Genomic DNA, 17,737 nt, shown 5'->3' with positions numbered 1-17,737 from the left:
TTTGTACAGCATAATAGGCATTTCATCATAAATAATACCTAAAATATCAGTCGGAATAAATTCTTGAATATACAGACAATTTGGTTAAATCATTCCTCAAGTACGTGCAAAATCAGCGGGTAAAAAGTTTCAAAATCAGACTTGCAGACGTCAGTGTTATTAATCTACGGTTCGCGTAGTTTAACCTGGTGTGCTCGTTATACCTTTTGGCGACTTTTTCAGTTGCATTTTGATCTGTCTGAACCTTTTAACCGATGAAAAATTATTTTTGAATTAAAAGAAACGTTGTATTTTTTCAATAAATATATTTTGTGCTGATCATTTTAGTGCGTCCGATTTAATTTTTCGAGCAAATTTTTGCCCGACATTTATTCATTTTTAGTTTTCTTATATTTATTCTCTCGTCAAAATAGTCAGATTATTTAAATAGAATTTTACATATTCTTATTTTATTTTTACCATATTCATTTTAGAAGTTGTGAATTTTATTTGATTTAATTGGTTTAAATTGTTTTAAATTAATTAAATCATCTAGAAGGGGTAACTTTGTCATTTTAAATTGTTTGTATTTCTTTGATTTAATTTGAACCATCGATTCAAATTAATCAACGGCTCATGTTAGTTATCCACACTTATTTCATTTATCCAATCGAAAATTAGGATTTAATTAATAATATTATTAAAGAAAATCTGAAAAATAAACAAACATATCTCTCTCCACCGATTATAACGTGACACCTCATTATTAATAGAATAAAGGTGATATTTGAAATGAAAAAAAGAGACGAGTGGCTTTTGGTTATAGGGGGTGAGTAAAGACAAAATAGGAAAAGGGTGGATTTTCTTCAGCTCCAACGTTTCATTAGTCGGCATAGTAAGAAAGAGAGGGACAATTTGGGGAGAACACGTCTCCAACAATTTTGAAAGAAAAAAGAAATACAAGAAAAGAGAGGACGCTATGAGAGGGAGGATACTTTTTGGCCTCTCCATTTCAAAAGGAAGAACCACCTCTTCATCTTCCATTTCTCTCTATTAAAAAAAAGGAAATCAGTTTTCACGCCACCTTCACAAACAAACCCATAACCATCGTCTTACTTCCTCTCACCAACAACAACACTCGTCGCCATCACTGTCACTTGCTCCCACGACGTCAACTCCTCCTCACACTTCCACTAAACCCCACACACAAAACCGTCAACCTCTTCTTCCTCCTCACAAAAAAACTTCAACAATCTCCACCGAAAATCTTTCTTCAACAATATCGAGCCTATTTTCCAAATACCCTTGTAAGTCGATTGCTTTTAGCATCGCCATCAACTTCACATAGCTTACTCTTGAGCTTTCTTACAATGTGACCTATTCGGTTATTAATTAATCGAGTCGATGATTGATACACCAATAAAATCCAATTTATCCATAAATACAAATTTAAAACCTCGATCCAACATCGAGTATTCTTATTCAAATTAGTTTAAAATGCTTATCACAATTAAATACCACTTCATTTAGAAATGAAAAGGGGGATGATTTTGAACCTTCAACTCCTCTCCTCGATTGTTTGAATATGAGTTCCCTTACTTGGTTAGTCAAAGCAATTGTCATTTCTTACAAATTTCTAACACGATTGAATCAATTTTTTTCATAATAAACTGAACGAAAAGGGAGATGGTCTAGAGCCTTCGATTCCTCTCCTCAAATACTTGGTTATGAGTTGTCTTACTCAGTCATTCAAGCACTTGTCGTTTATCTAAACACGTCAACCATACATAAACTTATTTTCTTAATCACTCAGATGAAAAAGAAAGTGGTCTAGAGTCTTCTATTCCCTTTCCTGCTTATTAGGATATGAGTTATCTTACTCGACTATCCGAGTATTCGTCATCCATTTAAAATACCTTAACTATTATCAAACTCCTTTTACAATTAAGGATGAAAAGGGAGATGGTCTAGAGCCTCCGATTCGTCTCCTCGACTATTAGGATACGAGTTGTCTTACTCGACTATCCGAGTATTTGTCATCCATTCAAAAATATCTCAACACATCAAATCTCTTTCGTCGTCCCCGTGCGATCGAAACTCTTTCCAAAAAGAACATTGTTTAATCCTTTCTAACGCGCACAACAAACTAGTGCTTAAGCCTCCGCTGAGAGTAGACAAGCCAACGTTTAGCCTTTAGAACGCGATCTAAACATTTGTTCACTAAAAGACACCAACAAACTATAGTTCCCCGAACTACGAATGCTCTGATTTCCTTATTGCACTATAAGGATACGTAGGCAGGAGATTGCTAGATCTTCGCGAGCACACTAATAAAAAACCTCCCTTTACCCCCTTCTGAGGTTACCATTCATCTCTATTTCTAATATTTATTCACTCAAAGAAAACAAACAACATAAGTTAACATTCAAATCGCAAATTAAACTAAAAGGTTCCCGTTGAGTACAACGGACATGAGGGGTGTTAATACCTTCCCCTTGCGTAATCGACTCGCGAACCCGAATATGGTTGCGACCATCATTATTCAAATTTTCAAAGGTTTTATCGATATTTTCCTATTCCTTCATTGGGATAAATAAAGTTCGGTAGCGACTCTGTTCAAACACATTTTTCCGCGACCATCGCGAGGAATCGTATTTTTCGAGATGCGACACATATGAAGTAATTCATACATTCTTTCGTGACTTTGTAACCTCACCTCCTCCGTATTCTCAGCGCCTCTAAATTATTTCTCCAGGATGTCGCATGCTTCCTTTTCTGAATCTATGTCACCAACTTTCTCAAAGTTGTCTGGATCAACACATTGATGGATTAAAAAAAGAGCCTTGTAATCTTTCTTCTTCAAATATTTGTGTATAACCTTTTATTCATCCATAGAATTCTCTCCAATGGTATTGCACCATTCTTCACAAGATCCCAAAGATCTTGATAACAGAAAACAACTTTCATTTGCTTACACCAATTTTCATAGTTCTTACCATTCAATATGGGAATATTCTTTGGAAAATGCTTGTTCGGATGATTCATCGTGATTCAATGTGTTATAAAGATCACATAGTCAGTGCTTTAGATACCAGATGTTGGGAAAACTCCAATCTTGATGGACAAGAATCATTCTTTTGGATTGATTTTGCCTCATGTTCTTCACGCTTCACTTAGGTGAAACAATTATCTCCTTGGTTGCAAATGATTCTACACTGCAAAAAAAAATGAAAGAAGAAAACAAGACAATTGAAAGTGATAGAAAAGAGAAGTTATGGAGGAAGAATAAGAATGTATATTGGTTTTCAAACTATACCTTAAGTGTTTTCTACAATGTGTGTTAATCACAACGGTGATTTCTAAAACTACACAATGCAAAACTGTTAAAAATGAAATATAGCTCCTCTTTATTTATAGATGGGATCACTTGCACTCAAGTAATCACAAAATAACTAACTCAACTAAAACTAAGATAAGTTAATCTATTTCTACTCTGTCGACTCCTTTGACAACTACATGCTTAAATTGCATATTTTGACAAACTATATTTGACTTTTTGTCAAATATAGAAAATACATACTCTGTTCGATACAAACACATTTCGACTTCGACACAAATAATTACATATTTAATATTGGTCATGTATAATATTTGTTTTCCTCCCTCTTCTTTTCGATTTGGTTATGTTTGATTAAGTTTGATTTAATTCAATTTCATTCAATTTTTTATGTGTATTTGATTTGGTATAATTTGGTTCAAATTAATTTGATTTGGTTCAAATTGAATTGGTTCGATTTAGATTAGTTATGTTTGGTTTTATTTGGATTGAATTAGATTGGATTGGTTCTACAAAATTGATTTAGACTAAAATTAAGTTGAAGATAAAGGGATTTATGTCCGGATAAATTATTATAAAAGTGAGTTAAACATTAAATTTTATTGTAAATATCACATTTAGACTAAAAAATACAAATTTTAATTTCATGCAAAACTAATTCTGAAAAATATAATAAATAGTATTCGAGAGCAATCAAACATGTCAAAATCAATTCTCCCTATCTAGAATAAATTATGAGTATTCCAAACATGAAAACAAACATACACTTATCGTGCATTTGGTTCAGCAATGAAAAAAATTGATTGTAAAATTAATTATAAATAGAAGTCAGTTAAAAGTAAAGTAATTTGTGTTTGGTTAAATTCTTTCAAAAATAAGTTGAATATTAAATTTCAGCGTAAAAATCATGTTTAGACTAAAAAACTCAAGTCCTAATTTCAAGTAGAATATAATTTATTCAAGAGTTACCAAACATATCAAAATCAGAATTAAATTGCTAACTCTTCATGGATATGCTAGGGTAAACAAGTGAAAACCGCACGAATCAAACGAAAGAAGATGGCCAGAAATAGTGGAACACTAAAAGAGTTAATGAGGTATTCTCGTACAACGCTATATTAACCAGAGATAAAGAGAACTCTGTATCTATGAGCATCAACAACCCTAGTGGAAAGCCCACATCGTCGGTTAGTCAGAACCATAAGGGAGGCATGCGTATTGAAGAATGAAGATTCAGGGAGTATGAATGTCCTGAGTTCATCCTAACAGTGTAATAGGAGAACATAGTAGCGGTCCCATGAAAGAACAACATGGTAGTAAAGATGTTGGGGAAGAGGAATGGCTTTAGAGCATTGGAGAATTGTCTACACCAAATATGGGCGAGGAAGGGTGCATTAACAATGGTTAACCTATGACAAGAATACTACCTGTTAACCTTTATATGTGAAGAAGATCAACAAGCTGCACTAATGGAGGGACCATGACTAATCTATGCTCATTACCTCACTGTTAGAGAATGGAGCTCCAACTTCTTCCTGGCGAGTTATACTATAGAGGAAGTAGCAGTATGGGTCAGAATCTTAGGCTTGCCTATAGAGGATTATGATGATCAAGTCCTCACCTTCATCGGTAATAGAATAGGGAAGATGGTGAAAGTTGACAAAAACATGCTAACCATGGAGATGGGGAAATATGCAAGGCTTGTGTCCAAGTGGATCTAGCAAAACTTTTAGTGGCCATGTTTTCCATCAAAGATGTGAGTGCACTATCCTCTTAGAAATGTTTTGAATGACGTCAAAACTAGGACACTTAGTATTTGTGTACATTGAATCTTATTGTCTATGCCTAGATGTGCATTTTTATATTATGACACTTAAAATCAGGTTAGATAGGCCATTACAAGTCAAAATTATAATTTTTCATGAAAAATAAGTATATGGGTCGATACATCAAATCTATGGATCGATACATACTGAAGGAATTGATTTTTTTAATGAAAAACAAGTTTATGGGTCGATACATCAAGTCTATCGATCAATACATACTGGAGGATTTTTAAAATAAAAACTATGCCTTCAATGCATCGATATATATGAGTGTGTGGGTCGAGACATTATGCGTATGGGTTGACTCATCCTTGATTGGAGTTGACTCCAACTGAAGGTTTTGGCAAGCCAATGGCTCTGCCTTAGTTGTATCGACTCCTTGAGTCTTTGTATCGACTCTCAGGCTTATGTATTGACTTATACTTATTTGGAGTCAATGCATTATGTTATGATTTTACAAAAGTTGTAATTTTTGTTAAAAAATTATTTTGTTTGTTATTTTTATACACACACACATACATATAAATATGCATTCATGCATCATTTCTCAAAATTGAAACCAAGAACATACAAAGAGTTTTCTCATCATCTTCCTTCTTCTTCTATGCATACACACAACAAATGCACATAATTATTATTGTTAGGTGCCATCTAGATTAGATGATAAGGTCCAATTTAGAAATATCTGTAATCAAATTGGATTGAGTATTCTTTGGGGGGTTTCATTGATAAAACCAGTTAGGGGTTTCGATCCAAGATCAAGGTTGATTTTTTTTTTGCATAAGCCTTTGCATTTGGATTCAACTGAGTGAAAGTTTTGAAGAACAGGGGTTCTGTCAAAGGAGTAACGGTGACCGAAGGATCATTTGAAAGGCTCGAGACAAGATTTTGCAACGAGGATTCAACCGAGTGAAAGCTTTGAAGAAAATATTTTATGTCAAAGGAGTAGCGATAATTAGAGGATAGAATTGGAAGTCTTGGGTCACTTGATCTTACTTAATATCAACGGGGGAGAAAAGTTTAGGATCAACATAAAACATAAGGTTTGAGGGTTTGAATTGCTACTTTTTTTCTCTTGTATACAACTCCTGCAAAGGTTAATTACATATCCTAATTCTATCTGGGATTGGGGGCAAACATACCCATAGTATGATAATTAGGGAACTGCCTAAACAAATCCTTGTGTTCTCTCTCTCTCTCTCTCTCTCTCTCTCTCTTACACACACACACACACACACACACACACTTTAAATTTTGATAATACACTTAGTGTGCAATTTAATAAACTGAAAATCATGTTTGTGTTGAAGTAATTCAAACTATTTTGTAAAGATAATTGCAATCTAAACAATTGCAATTGGTTTTTCATATCTTCAACACAAAGCAAAACCAGCTCGGTGTTCATTGCACACCAAGTGTTTGATAAATTGTCTTAGTTAATTTTTGTGTCCTATTTCATTGAAAATTGATTACAAGATGTGACATTGTTCAAACGATTATTTTGTAAAACATATTGATTTACTTTATCATCATTGTTTTACATTTTGTTACGGTTTATACGCATATCCGATTCTTCTGATTACAGTTTGGGATAAATGAGTGTTGATCCATAATTGCTTTCGTTTTCCATAGTAAATAGTTTTTAAAAAAATATTTTTTAATCAAAGGAAATATTATTTGTGATATATTCACCCCCTCTAGACCGTTTCCCTTGTCTAACAAAAGATAGACACTACAAAGTAGACTATAAAGGCCTTCATATGTTGTGCTTGAGTTGTGGTTGCTTTGGGCCCAATAAGGAAGGATGTGATGAAACTCACCAAAAGATGAATCCCATGTCTGATAACATCCAGGTTCATGCTAAAGGTAATGAGATTGATATCAACGTCCAGGTTGAAGAGGGACTCTGGATGGTGGTCCAGAAGCCCAAAAGATCTCGCAAAGGAAAGGAGGTGGAGGAGAAACGATTGGAGAAATGGATTACAGTGAAAGTTATTAGCCCTCAGGCAAAGGCTATTGGTTCTCCAAAAAGGGGAAGATTGTTAGAACAAGATTTGGTTATGCATCTATATCTTGAGTTTTGATGATAACAATGTTGTATTTGTATGAGAATAATTTTGGTACTCTAATGGTTTGTTATTGTGTAGCTTTAACATACAATTCTGATTCTGAGTATATGACGTGCAACATCATCAGTTTCTGAATATTGTGTTCCAAATTCTGCTTATGTGCTAATCATGAGAACCTATGAAAGATATCAAGTTGCTTCTATAATGTTCTTTCTTCTTCTATGTTGATTCACCCCTGAGAAGTTTTTAAAGAGACGATATGTTGTTGCTACAACATTCTCTCCACTTCTGCTTCTGGTCGTAACTCTGATCATCAAGCTTTTAAAGAATGGCAAGCTTCTGAAGTTGTGTTACCTAGCTAAAGATTCTGAAGATCTCAAGGCAGACGTTGAGGTTATCAAGGTTCTGACTGAGGATTCTGAAGATACTGAAGATCTCAAGCCAAACTGCTGACATTGTCAAGGTTCTGACTGAAGATTCTGAAGTTTCTGAGTTCAGTTGTGTGTTTTTTCATTTCATGCTTTATCAACTTTCATCAGAAGCCAATGAACTTGAAGATAAGATCAAATTGATACGTGATCAAATAATACATAATACAAATCAAATATTCTTTCCACTACCAGATATCATGGGAAAATGACAATACTATATATCACATCTATCACTGAAATTATGGGCGAAGGATGGTACGTTGTATCACTCCTTACACCAATTCAACAGTGGACAACCCCTCTATTTGATATCCCCATTTTGTCCTTCAACAGTCTCTTTTCTTATGCTATATAAGTGGAACTTGGAGACTTGAAGAAATGTTGTTGAGATACTACAATATTTGACAAGTCTATTTCTACGTGAAAAACTATCAATTTTGTACACAACTTTCTTTAAGTATTTTGTATTTCATTTGTGTAAAATCTGCTTGTGTAGAAGCATCTTGTAAACACAAAACCTTTGATTCAAACGTGTTGTTTGAGATTCCTTAAGGAGACTAGGATATAGTCGTATTCTTGAGAAGACAAAGAAAGTTGTTCTTTGTGATTCCTTAAGGAGACTAGGGTATAGCCGGATCCTTAAGACAAATAAGGTTATTCTTTGTGATTATTGTAATCAGTTGATTATAGTTGATTAAGTCCTTGTGTATAAGACAAAATCACCTTGACGGATGGACTGATGTAGCTTTGAGTTTCAAGCGAACCAGAATAAAAATACTTGTGTTTTTATCTCTTTGTTATTAACATTTAAATGATGTTCTTGAGTTGATAAAAAACTTTTGTTTTAAAACCCAATTCAACCCCCTCCTCTTGTATTTTTCACTTCTTCAAAAATTCATCATATTTTCGAGAAGCCAATATGTACGCAGAGACATTGACTAACCTAAATATATATCATAGTTTGTGCGGTGTCTTTTACCGAGTCTTGCCTGCCTCAAATTTTTGATTTAATGTTATCGGACTCTTTAAGGATCCTATTTCTAGGATCGCTCATGTTTAATTTCTTTTTGTTTGGACTATAAGTCCTCTCTTATATAAAAAAAATCTTTTTGTTTGGACTATAAGTCCTCTCTTATATAAAAAAAATATCAAAATCAATTCTAAGTGTTATAAAATAAAATATGCATTTTCTTATCGCAATGAATCATATATGTTTTTTAGTGTTTGATATTTATTATGCTTTTTTTCTTCTTCTTAAATGATTACTTTTTTTATATTTTTAAATTCCCCTTCTATCAAGTAAAAAACATAGTTTTTCTTGCTTTGTCCATCATATATCCTACCTTGTTTACTTATTTTAACCACATTATCCTTCCTTTAACAGTACAAATACTATTAGAATTTTGACTTTGAGTGAGGGAAAGAAAAAGCATTAACAATAAGAAACTTACAAAACCAACAAAACAACATTTAATTCATCTTAATTAACACTAACGTTCCTCCAAAGATTCACAAAACCAAAACAAAAACAAAAACAAAAACCCTTCTACTCAAACAAAACCACTTTCTCTCTCTAAAACAAATTTCTTTTTCATTTTTTGTTTATTCACCTACTTCACTTTCTGTCTCATTTTCTCTCTCTAAAATCTCTCACTGTTCCTTCTAAAATTGCTGAATCTGAACCATACCCATTTTCCATCTCCTTGATCTACACCATTTTGCTACCATTTTCAAGCTATGAAGTTAACAATGTGAGGTAAAGTTTTCATCTTTTTGCAATGGTGGCTGCCATTTCAGAGAACCCATTAACCTCATCAAGGTCTGAGAAAGACAACAATGGCGTCATACCCAAAAGAGGTAAAGGTAGACAAATTTCTTCAAGGTATATGTCACCTTCACCTTCTTCTTCTTCTTCAACAACAACAACAACTTCATCATCAACTACAACTACAACAACAACTACAACGACTACAACATCTTCTTCGTCTTCTTCAAGGAGATTCGCTTCACCTCTTCTCACACGTTCAACGAATTCACCTACACCGCTTGTTCCTAAACGTTCTCAATCGGTGGACCGTCGGAGACCTCGACCAACAACACCGGTTCCGGAAGCGACAAAGCTTTTGGTAACTTCTACGAGGAGTTTGTCTGTTTCTTTTCAAGGTGAGGCCTTTTCTCTTCCTATTAGTAAGAGTAAGGCGAAAGCCGCGACTCCGGAGCGACGGAGGGTTGCTCCGGTTGCTGGAAAAGGAGATCAGGGTGAGAACTCTCGACCCTCGGATCAGCATAGGTGGCCTGCACGGTCTAGACAGCCTAATCAGTTGTCAAGGAGTGTGGATTGCAGTGGTGGTGGTGGTGGTGTTGGGGATGGTGAGAAGAAGAAGGTTGTTGGGAAAGTTGTTCGCGCATTGCAACAATCAATGGTTATGGAGAGTGGTAGAAGAAGAGCTTCGTTTGATGGATTAAGTGGTTTGAGTTTGGATTTAGGGAAAACTAGTACTCCTCAATTGAATGAGCCTCGTTTGAATTTGAATTCAAATTCTGATGTTAATGCTTCTGATACTGATAGTGTTTCATCTGGTAGTAATTCAGGAGCACATGATTCTTCTCTTGGGATCCTTAAGGTTCCGAGGGAAAATCGTGGCATTGTTGTTTCTTCAAAGTTTTGGCAGGAAACTAATAGCCGGTTACGCCGGTTGCAGGATCCTGGTTCACCTATGTCAACTAGTCCTGCTTCAAGGGTTAGTGTTCCATCCAAGAATTCTCAATTGAAAAGGTATAATAGTGATGGTCCTGTGTTGTCGCCTCGAACTATGGCTTCTCCTATAAGGGGAAATGCGCGGCCTGCTTCGCCTAGTAAACTTTGGGCGTCTGCTGCTTCCTCTCCGTCAAGGGGTTTTTCTAGTCCTTCGAAGGTGAGGAGTGCGGTTGCCAGTTCCATTAATAGTAACTCTGGTAATTCGCCTTCGATACTTAGCTTCTCTGCTGATGTGAGGAGAGGGAAGATAGGGGAAGATCGGATATTTGATGCACATACTTTGAGGCTTCTTTATAACCGGTATGTGCAATGGCGGTTTGTTAATGCGAGGGCTGATGCTACCTTTATGGTGCAGAGACTGAATGCAGAGGTATGGTTAAATTTGTGTTTTGTCAAACTACATTTGATGCTATGGCTTTTGTTACTTGTTAGTGATATGGATTTCTCAATTGTTGATTTTTTCTTATAATTATGTCATTGTCTTGTATATTATAGTGTGCTTGTGGAGTGGTTTAGATTAATGTACCATTGTGCGTAGGGATTTATTGTCAAACATTAGAAACCCTGTGCCAGAAGAGAAGTTATTAAGAAAGATCCTGAGATTAACGATTTGGATAGAACATTTCGGCGAAAGTTCATCCATGTAGCCGACCCCACTTAGTGGGATAAAGCTTGGTTGTTGTTGTATTAGAAACCCTGTGCTAAGCTAAGCTAAGATATTTGGGTGAGTGACCAATGCTGCTTTCTTATTTTCAAGGAAGTATGCTAGTTTTTAGAATGCAGATTGACTGAGATGATGAAACTCATCCCTCATTTATTGGATTCATCATCTTAATATCAAAACATATATAGTATTTCTCATCATCGTTCCATTACTTTGGAGTTTTAATTATTTGTAGATTTCAATGTTTTCAAGCATTGCCAAGTATCATACTAGTTGCAGATAATGCTGGCTCGTTAGTGGATGATCTAGTTCCGCACTTACTAAATAAGGATGGTTGTTTGTGGTTTATGTATTGTGAGTTAAGAATCTCACCGACAACGACATCAAGAAACTATCTTGTTGGCGATGATCTAATTTGGATGTTCTTTAAAGCAATGTTGTCATTTATAGATTTGCGTGTAGCTTTATCCCAGATATGGTTTAACTGTATTAGAATATAAACAAGTAGAATTCTACAAGAAGTGATTCAAATGGAAATGGATGTAAGCTAAGCTGATAGATAGGAATATAGTATTTCTAATAAATGATTTAGGGAAGGATTCCACCTATTACACAGTATATTGTAGAGCTTCGAGGTTATGTATCTCGGTTGCCAAAAGAATGAAGCCCCCTACACTTTTTCAAATGACAAGAATCAAGATAGTCTCCCTCTCATCCCTTCCTACCTCACTAGCTATCTTAGTAACGACTGATCGCAACTAACTCTATCATACTAACTCCTTCAATTAACAACCCTATCATAAATGGTCAACCTTTCTATCTATGTGGAGAAAAACTTTATTGCACGCCGACATAAGGAATGTGTTGAATGGCCATATATATTTAGGTATACGTACCGAAAATAGTAGTTGCTAAAAATGGTTGAAGTTTACCTCAAGTAAAATTCTTTGTTGTACATCATGAACTAATATCATGTTGGCCATGAGTCATGTTCAGTGTTATCAAATATCCGCGATGGTGGTTTTTGGGCTCGCCGCAATGGTTATTATTGGCCGATATTGCGGGGTTTTCCGCCATAATCGGCTATGGCGGCGCCGCAAAGCAGCCGGTATGGCGATATTTTGGCTATCTGCCATCGACAACACTTGTCAAGTTTCTACCCAAGTTGTCTCCATTCAAGTTTTTTTTACATTACTTTATAGGCTCTGGAAATCTACTGGTCTTCTTAGTGACATTCAACAATTTCCTACTTATCCGGTTTTTCATTACGATATAATGCTATGAAGTGTTTATTCATGTATTATGAAATAATGCACTCCTACAATGTTTAGCTTAGGATGACAATGGCAACACTGTTTGCTGATAACAATACATGGTAATGTACTATACAAGCCTAAACTAAATGATTTTCATTTGCCAGAGACATTTGTGGAATGCATGGGTAACAATCTCCGAGCTTCGGCATTCAGTCATACTTAAAAGAATAAAGCTGGTACTGCTGAGGCAAAAGTTGAAACTCACTTCCATTCTAAAGGGACAGGTATGATTCAGAACTTTCGATTTTAAAACATTGCTCTTATGCATTGAATGTAGCTCATGGAAGGCGATAACTGATAAGCTTGATAAACGAATTGTATTTTCGGTAACAATGTTTTTTTTCCAATAAATACTCACGTGCCCGTTGATGTGCGTATTTATAACGTGATGCAAAGTCTAATATTCAATAGTATTTTGCTAATATTTCAAGCATACACGTTATCAAGTATTTCAAGTATTTTGTCATAATTAAAGTTTATTGTACTTGGTTATAGATTTTGTATTTGGAAGAATGGGCACTTTTAGATAGAGATCACTCCAGTTCTTTACTCGGAGCAACTGAAGCTTTGAAGGCCAGTACTCTCCGTCTCCCGCTTGTTGAAAAAGCAACAGTATGTATTTCTATTTTTAGATACTTCATACTAATTTAAAATAGTCTGTCAAATATTGAACTGTTGCGATTTCTTATCAGGCCGATGTACCCAATCTGAAAGATGCTTTGGGGTCCGCAGTTGATGTGATGCAGGCAATGGCGTCCTCAATTTATTCTCTTTCGTCAAAGGTGAGTCTCTATAAGGTGTGCTGTTCCTTTAATCCGGTAGCGTTAAGCCGTTAACAATGTGTCTATATGGCGTCATTTTGTCATAGTCTATGGTCATAGCACGAGCACGTTAAAAAATGCGTCTTATCCTCATCTGGTTCATAGTCGTATCAACACTCGAGAGTTTCAACATTATTTTACGAAAATTAAAGGCACATGTTAGCATTTGCCTATTTTTTACAAATCCTATTTCTAATGTAGCATAGTGTCAGAATCTGATGTGTGGCCAGGTTACTTGCCATTCTCCATCTCATTTGCTTTGAGCTCTAAATAAATATTTTGTAATGTCAATTCACACTACCCTATGCATAGTTGTTTGTGTTGGTTCATTTCTGAACCAGTCATCATAGTTTTCATAATTGCTGTTATTATTTTGCTTCCTCTGTAGTCACCTTTTCAAATAACATGATGAAAAAGAGCTTATTTTGTAACAACTCAGCTTATTAAGTGGGGTCAATTTCCCCATTTTGATGGATCAATCAACACCATTTTTGCTGTATACAACCCCCACCAAAAACCTTTTCTCACTATATGGACCATTTTGCTTTATCCAAAAGCAATTTTTCAGGAAATCCAACTTATTAAACTGTACTTGTACTTGTACATACACTTGTGTATACTTGTATCAGTATAATACTGAACAACATGAGTTTGTTTGTTTGTAGCAGGTGGAGGAAACTAACTGCTTGGTAGCGGAAATTCTAAAAGTAACCTCGAAGGAAAGGTATTTGCTTCAACATTGCAAGGATTTTTTGTCGTCCTTAGCAGCCATGCAGGTAATAATCACGTCCCCGAGATCAAACCTTTCCCGTACTAGTAATTTTGACTATACCACCATTCTTAATCGCTATTTCCGTGTCAAACTACGACAGGTGAAGGATTGTAGCTTAAGAACGCATATGTTACAACTTTCTCGCGTACCATCAGCTTCCTGACAACAAACAAACACGTGTGTAGAACTGATCTTATTTGACGAACCTGACACCTCTCACTCTTAATGCTAACACACTACTCTCCGAATCCGAAACCTTTTTAATTAACACAGAAGAAGGTAATAATAAGAAGAAGAATGGTATGAAGAATCAATAGCTGGTTTTCGTTTGCTGTTTGTGAAACCTGTTATGGTCTTGAATGTCTTGTGTGTAGTAGTGTATCCATGTGTCTGAATATTAATTACAGTTTACAAAAGAAAACAAAAAAAAGGTTTTTTCTCTGTCTCTCTCTCACTAGATCTGTCTGTCTCTCTCTCTCTCTCTCACTAGATAGTTAGATTAATTAAGATGTATACAATTAATTACCTTTGTCTGTGTATATATGAAATATGTAAACAACTAATTATTGTTTAGTAGGTGTTAGTTTGTGGTTTAGATTTTCATTTTAATGAATAGTGTATTATGTTTTATTGTTTCTAAATATCACTTTCTTTTAATTATTAAAGTGAATATGTCTTGTCTTTGTTACGTAAAACCTCTTCTGTTGATTATTATTAACTTGGATTATAAGCAATGTGGTGGTAGTACAATGAATTTAAAGCTTGTGTATTGTCAACAGAATCAAACATGTGATTTGAACAATTCGATGAATGAGGATTGTAACGTGAGTGAAAGGAACGTAGCTATGAATGTGGTCCAAACCAGAGAGGCCCATTTCATGTTACTGGTGTGGTCCTATAAGAGTGCCGTCTTCTAAAGGTTTACTTCCAGTTATATATTCAATCTGTTTTGAGTGTCAACGTTACAATTTTAGAGACATTAGCTTAGTTGTGAACTCATTCGATGATTCATCATGTGTGTTATTTTTTACTATTACTAGGTTGAAAGAATGGTTTGTTTTTAGTAAAAGTGGACCACATGCATTTAGGAATTTGGTGAAGTTTGGTGATACAGCCCATTTGCGAGTATTGGAGAAAGTTATCATTATTTGAGGGAATTTCTTAATCAATCCTATATATTACTACGACATCACTTGGAAATATAAAATGCTTTAGATTTCATAGATGCATTTCTAGACGCATCTCAAACACACACATCATAGGTTAATTCAGAGTCATGTTCTAGGAACGTGACTTTTTAGATCCGAAGATGCATCTCCGGACGCACCTCAAACACACACATCCTAGGCCAATTCAGAGTCACGTCCTAGGAGCGCGACTTTATTAGATCCGGAGATGCGTCTTCGGATGCACCTCAAACACACACATCCTAGGTCAATTTAGAGTCACATTCTAGGAGCGTGGTTTTCTTAGATCCGGAGATGTATCTTCGTAACTTGTCTGCAGATGAATCTCCGTAGTATAGTGAAACAAAAACATAAGTAAATGCATTTATGGAATATCCACCGGGCTGCTCAAATGTCAATATATTTGTTGAAAATACTCGGATATGCATCTTCGATATAACATTTTATTTTACTCTGGGGTGACACTCATTTGATGCGTCATAAGATGGTGCAAGGGTGCGTCCAGAGAAGCATCGCTGAAATCTGAGGGACATTTTGAGTCTTTATAGGGTGTTTTTTCGCCCTATAGAGTGGGATAAAAAAATCCCTTATTTGATTCAATTCAATGAAAGGCTTGTGACATTCTTGTATACATCCCATACTAGTAACTTATACCGTATACTATATATGCGATATGATTTTGCAAAAAATATACACATGGTTGTTGAGATATAGGTAATATAATCCAAGTTGCTTGTAACCCAAGCCCACAGTTAATTAGGGTTTAGGATTTGTTACTTAGTATACAAGTTAGTTGTATATAAATATACATATTTTGTAATTCAGTTTGTACAATCATAATTCAATAATATCAATCCTTATTTTCATTCTCTCCTCACTAAAAGTGCCTCACACACTAACAAATTGGTATCTAGAGCTCCAATTAGATTCTTGATCGTGTTTTCAAGAATAACACGTCGATGATCGTGTTCCCGGGATTGTGGATTGTTAATCGCGTTTGCTGCAAAAATGAATGGTAACAATGACATTCTGAATTCTCTTCCGATTCTTGACGACAATAATTGGATCCGATGGAGAAAACAAATGCAATATCTGTTTGGCTTTCATGAAATTCTAGAAGTGGTTACTAATGGCGTCTCTGAGCTTGTTGAGAATGCAACTGATGTTTCGAGAGTCGCGAACAAGGAGGCCAAGAAGAAAGACTGCAAGACTGCATTTTATATTCAATCGGCGGTAGGCGCGACGAACTTTGATCGTATTTCTCATGTTGAATTGACGAAGGAGGCATGGGAAATGTTTGTCAAGTATTACGAATGAGGTGAGAAGGTTAAAGTCGTCAAATTGTAGATGTTGCGAAGGCATTCTGAATTACTGCAGATGGGAGAAGAAGAAAAGATTGCAAGCTATGTCTTGAAAGTGCATAATCTTCTCCATCTCATGAAAGGTTGTGGTGAAACCCTAATTGATAAGATGATAATTGAGAAGGTAATGTGTACGTTGACCTCTCACTTTGATCACATTATCGTAGCTATTCAAGAATCCAACAATATTAAAACTTTGAAATTGGAAAATTTGGTTAGTTCGTTGGAGGTGCATGAGATTGGGATTGTCGAAAGGAAATTAGTTCAAGATTCGATACAAGCACTACAGGCTCGGGTATGGAAGAAGCATGGTGGTCCCAACAAATTCAAAGGAAAAAGAGATAATACTCATAACAAGAAGTCTTGGTCGAACCCTCAAAAGCATAAGGTCGACGATAGAGCTTATGAATCCTCGAAAAGAGGAGAAGGAAACTCCTATCAGCAAGAGAAAGATAAAAAAGGTGTGCAGTGCTATAACTGTGAAAAGTGGGGTCACTTGACCAATAATTGTTGGTACAATAAAGACAAGGGAGCGACAAAAGGCAAGGACGAGGGAACAAACCTTGCTCTTCAAGATTCAGATGATTATGAAGATATGATGGTTATGCTTGTAGTTATAGATGATCATATCGATTCCAAGATCTGGTTCCTCGACTCGAGCTGCTCGAATCACATGACTGGTCGAAAAGTGTGGTTAGCAGATTTCGATTCGTCGAAGAAGAGCAAGGTCAAACTTGTTGATAATAGCTCATTGTAAGCAGAAGGTACTAACGACATAGTTATTCCAAGGAGCAATGGAGGAAAAACTATGATAAAAAATGTACTATATGTACCTGGAATGAATTGCAATATGCTAAGTGTTGGACAATTGGTCGAAAAAGGTTTCTCAGTGATTATGAAAGATGGAGCATTGGAACAGTTCGACACTCAAAATAATTTTGTCTTGAAATCTCCTTTGTCGAAGAATAGGACATTCAAGAGCATGATTAGTTCGACTGAAGTACAATGTCTAAAAACTATTGTCGACCACAAGCATAGTTGACCGTGGCATGCGAGGTTTGGACATTTCAACTTTCGGTCACTCAATCAACTGATTACCAAAGATATGGTAATTGGTATACCAAGTCTTGAGATGCCCGACAAACTCTGTAAAAGTTGCTTACTCGGAAAGCAATCCAGAAAGTCTTTCGTTTCGACCATGCCAATGAGATCCTCC

At 35.6% G+C, this 17,737-nt stretch overlaps 2 protein-coding genes across 3 annotated transcripts; both read left to right on the top strand.

The window, feature by feature from the left end:
* The first annotated feature begins 9,136 nt into the window (after window positions 1-9,136).
* On the top strand, window positions 9,137-14,614 carry LOC127092050 (QWRF motif-containing protein 2). Of its 2 annotated transcripts, none has more exons than XM_051030831.1 (6): window positions 9,137-10,770; window positions 12,485-12,604; window positions 12,876-12,992; window positions 13,073-13,162; window positions 13,870-13,977; window positions 14,074-14,614. In XM_051030831.1, exons 1-6 carry the CDS (start codon window positions 9,421-9,423, stop codon window positions 14,134-14,136), a joined length of 1,848 nt encoding a protein of 615 aa, XP_050886788.1. In that variant the 5' UTR covers window positions 9,137-9,420; the 3' UTR covers window positions 14,137-14,614. The 2 variants fall into 2 exon arrangements, with proteins under 2 accessions (XP_050886788.1, XP_050886787.1); XM_051030830.1 differs by having other exon boundaries at window positions 9,138-10,770; window positions 13,867-13,977.
* Window positions 14,615-16,168: 1,554 nt separating this feature from the next.
* On the top strand, window positions 16,169-17,278 carry LOC127096268 (uncharacterized). The gene is made up of 3 exons (XM_051034861.1): window positions 16,169-16,444; window positions 16,538-16,604; window positions 16,689-17,278. Exons 1-3 carry the CDS (start codon window positions 16,169-16,171, stop codon window positions 17,276-17,278), a joined length of 933 nt encoding a protein of 310 aa, XP_050890818.1.
* The last annotated feature ends 459 nt before the right edge of the window (window positions 17,279-17,737 follow it).

The sequence above is a fragment of the Lathyrus oleraceus genome, chromosome 6 (assembly GCF_024323335.1).
Source record: "Lathyrus oleraceus cultivar Zhongwan6 chromosome 6, CAAS_Psat_ZW6_1.0, whole genome shotgun sequence".
Classification (NCBI taxonomy): domain Eukaryota; kingdom Viridiplantae; phylum Streptophyta; class Magnoliopsida; order Fabales; family Fabaceae; genus Lathyrus; species Lathyrus oleraceus.
Note: the sequence above shows the minus strand (reverse complement) of the source record. Positions and strands in the feature narration are given on the sequence as shown.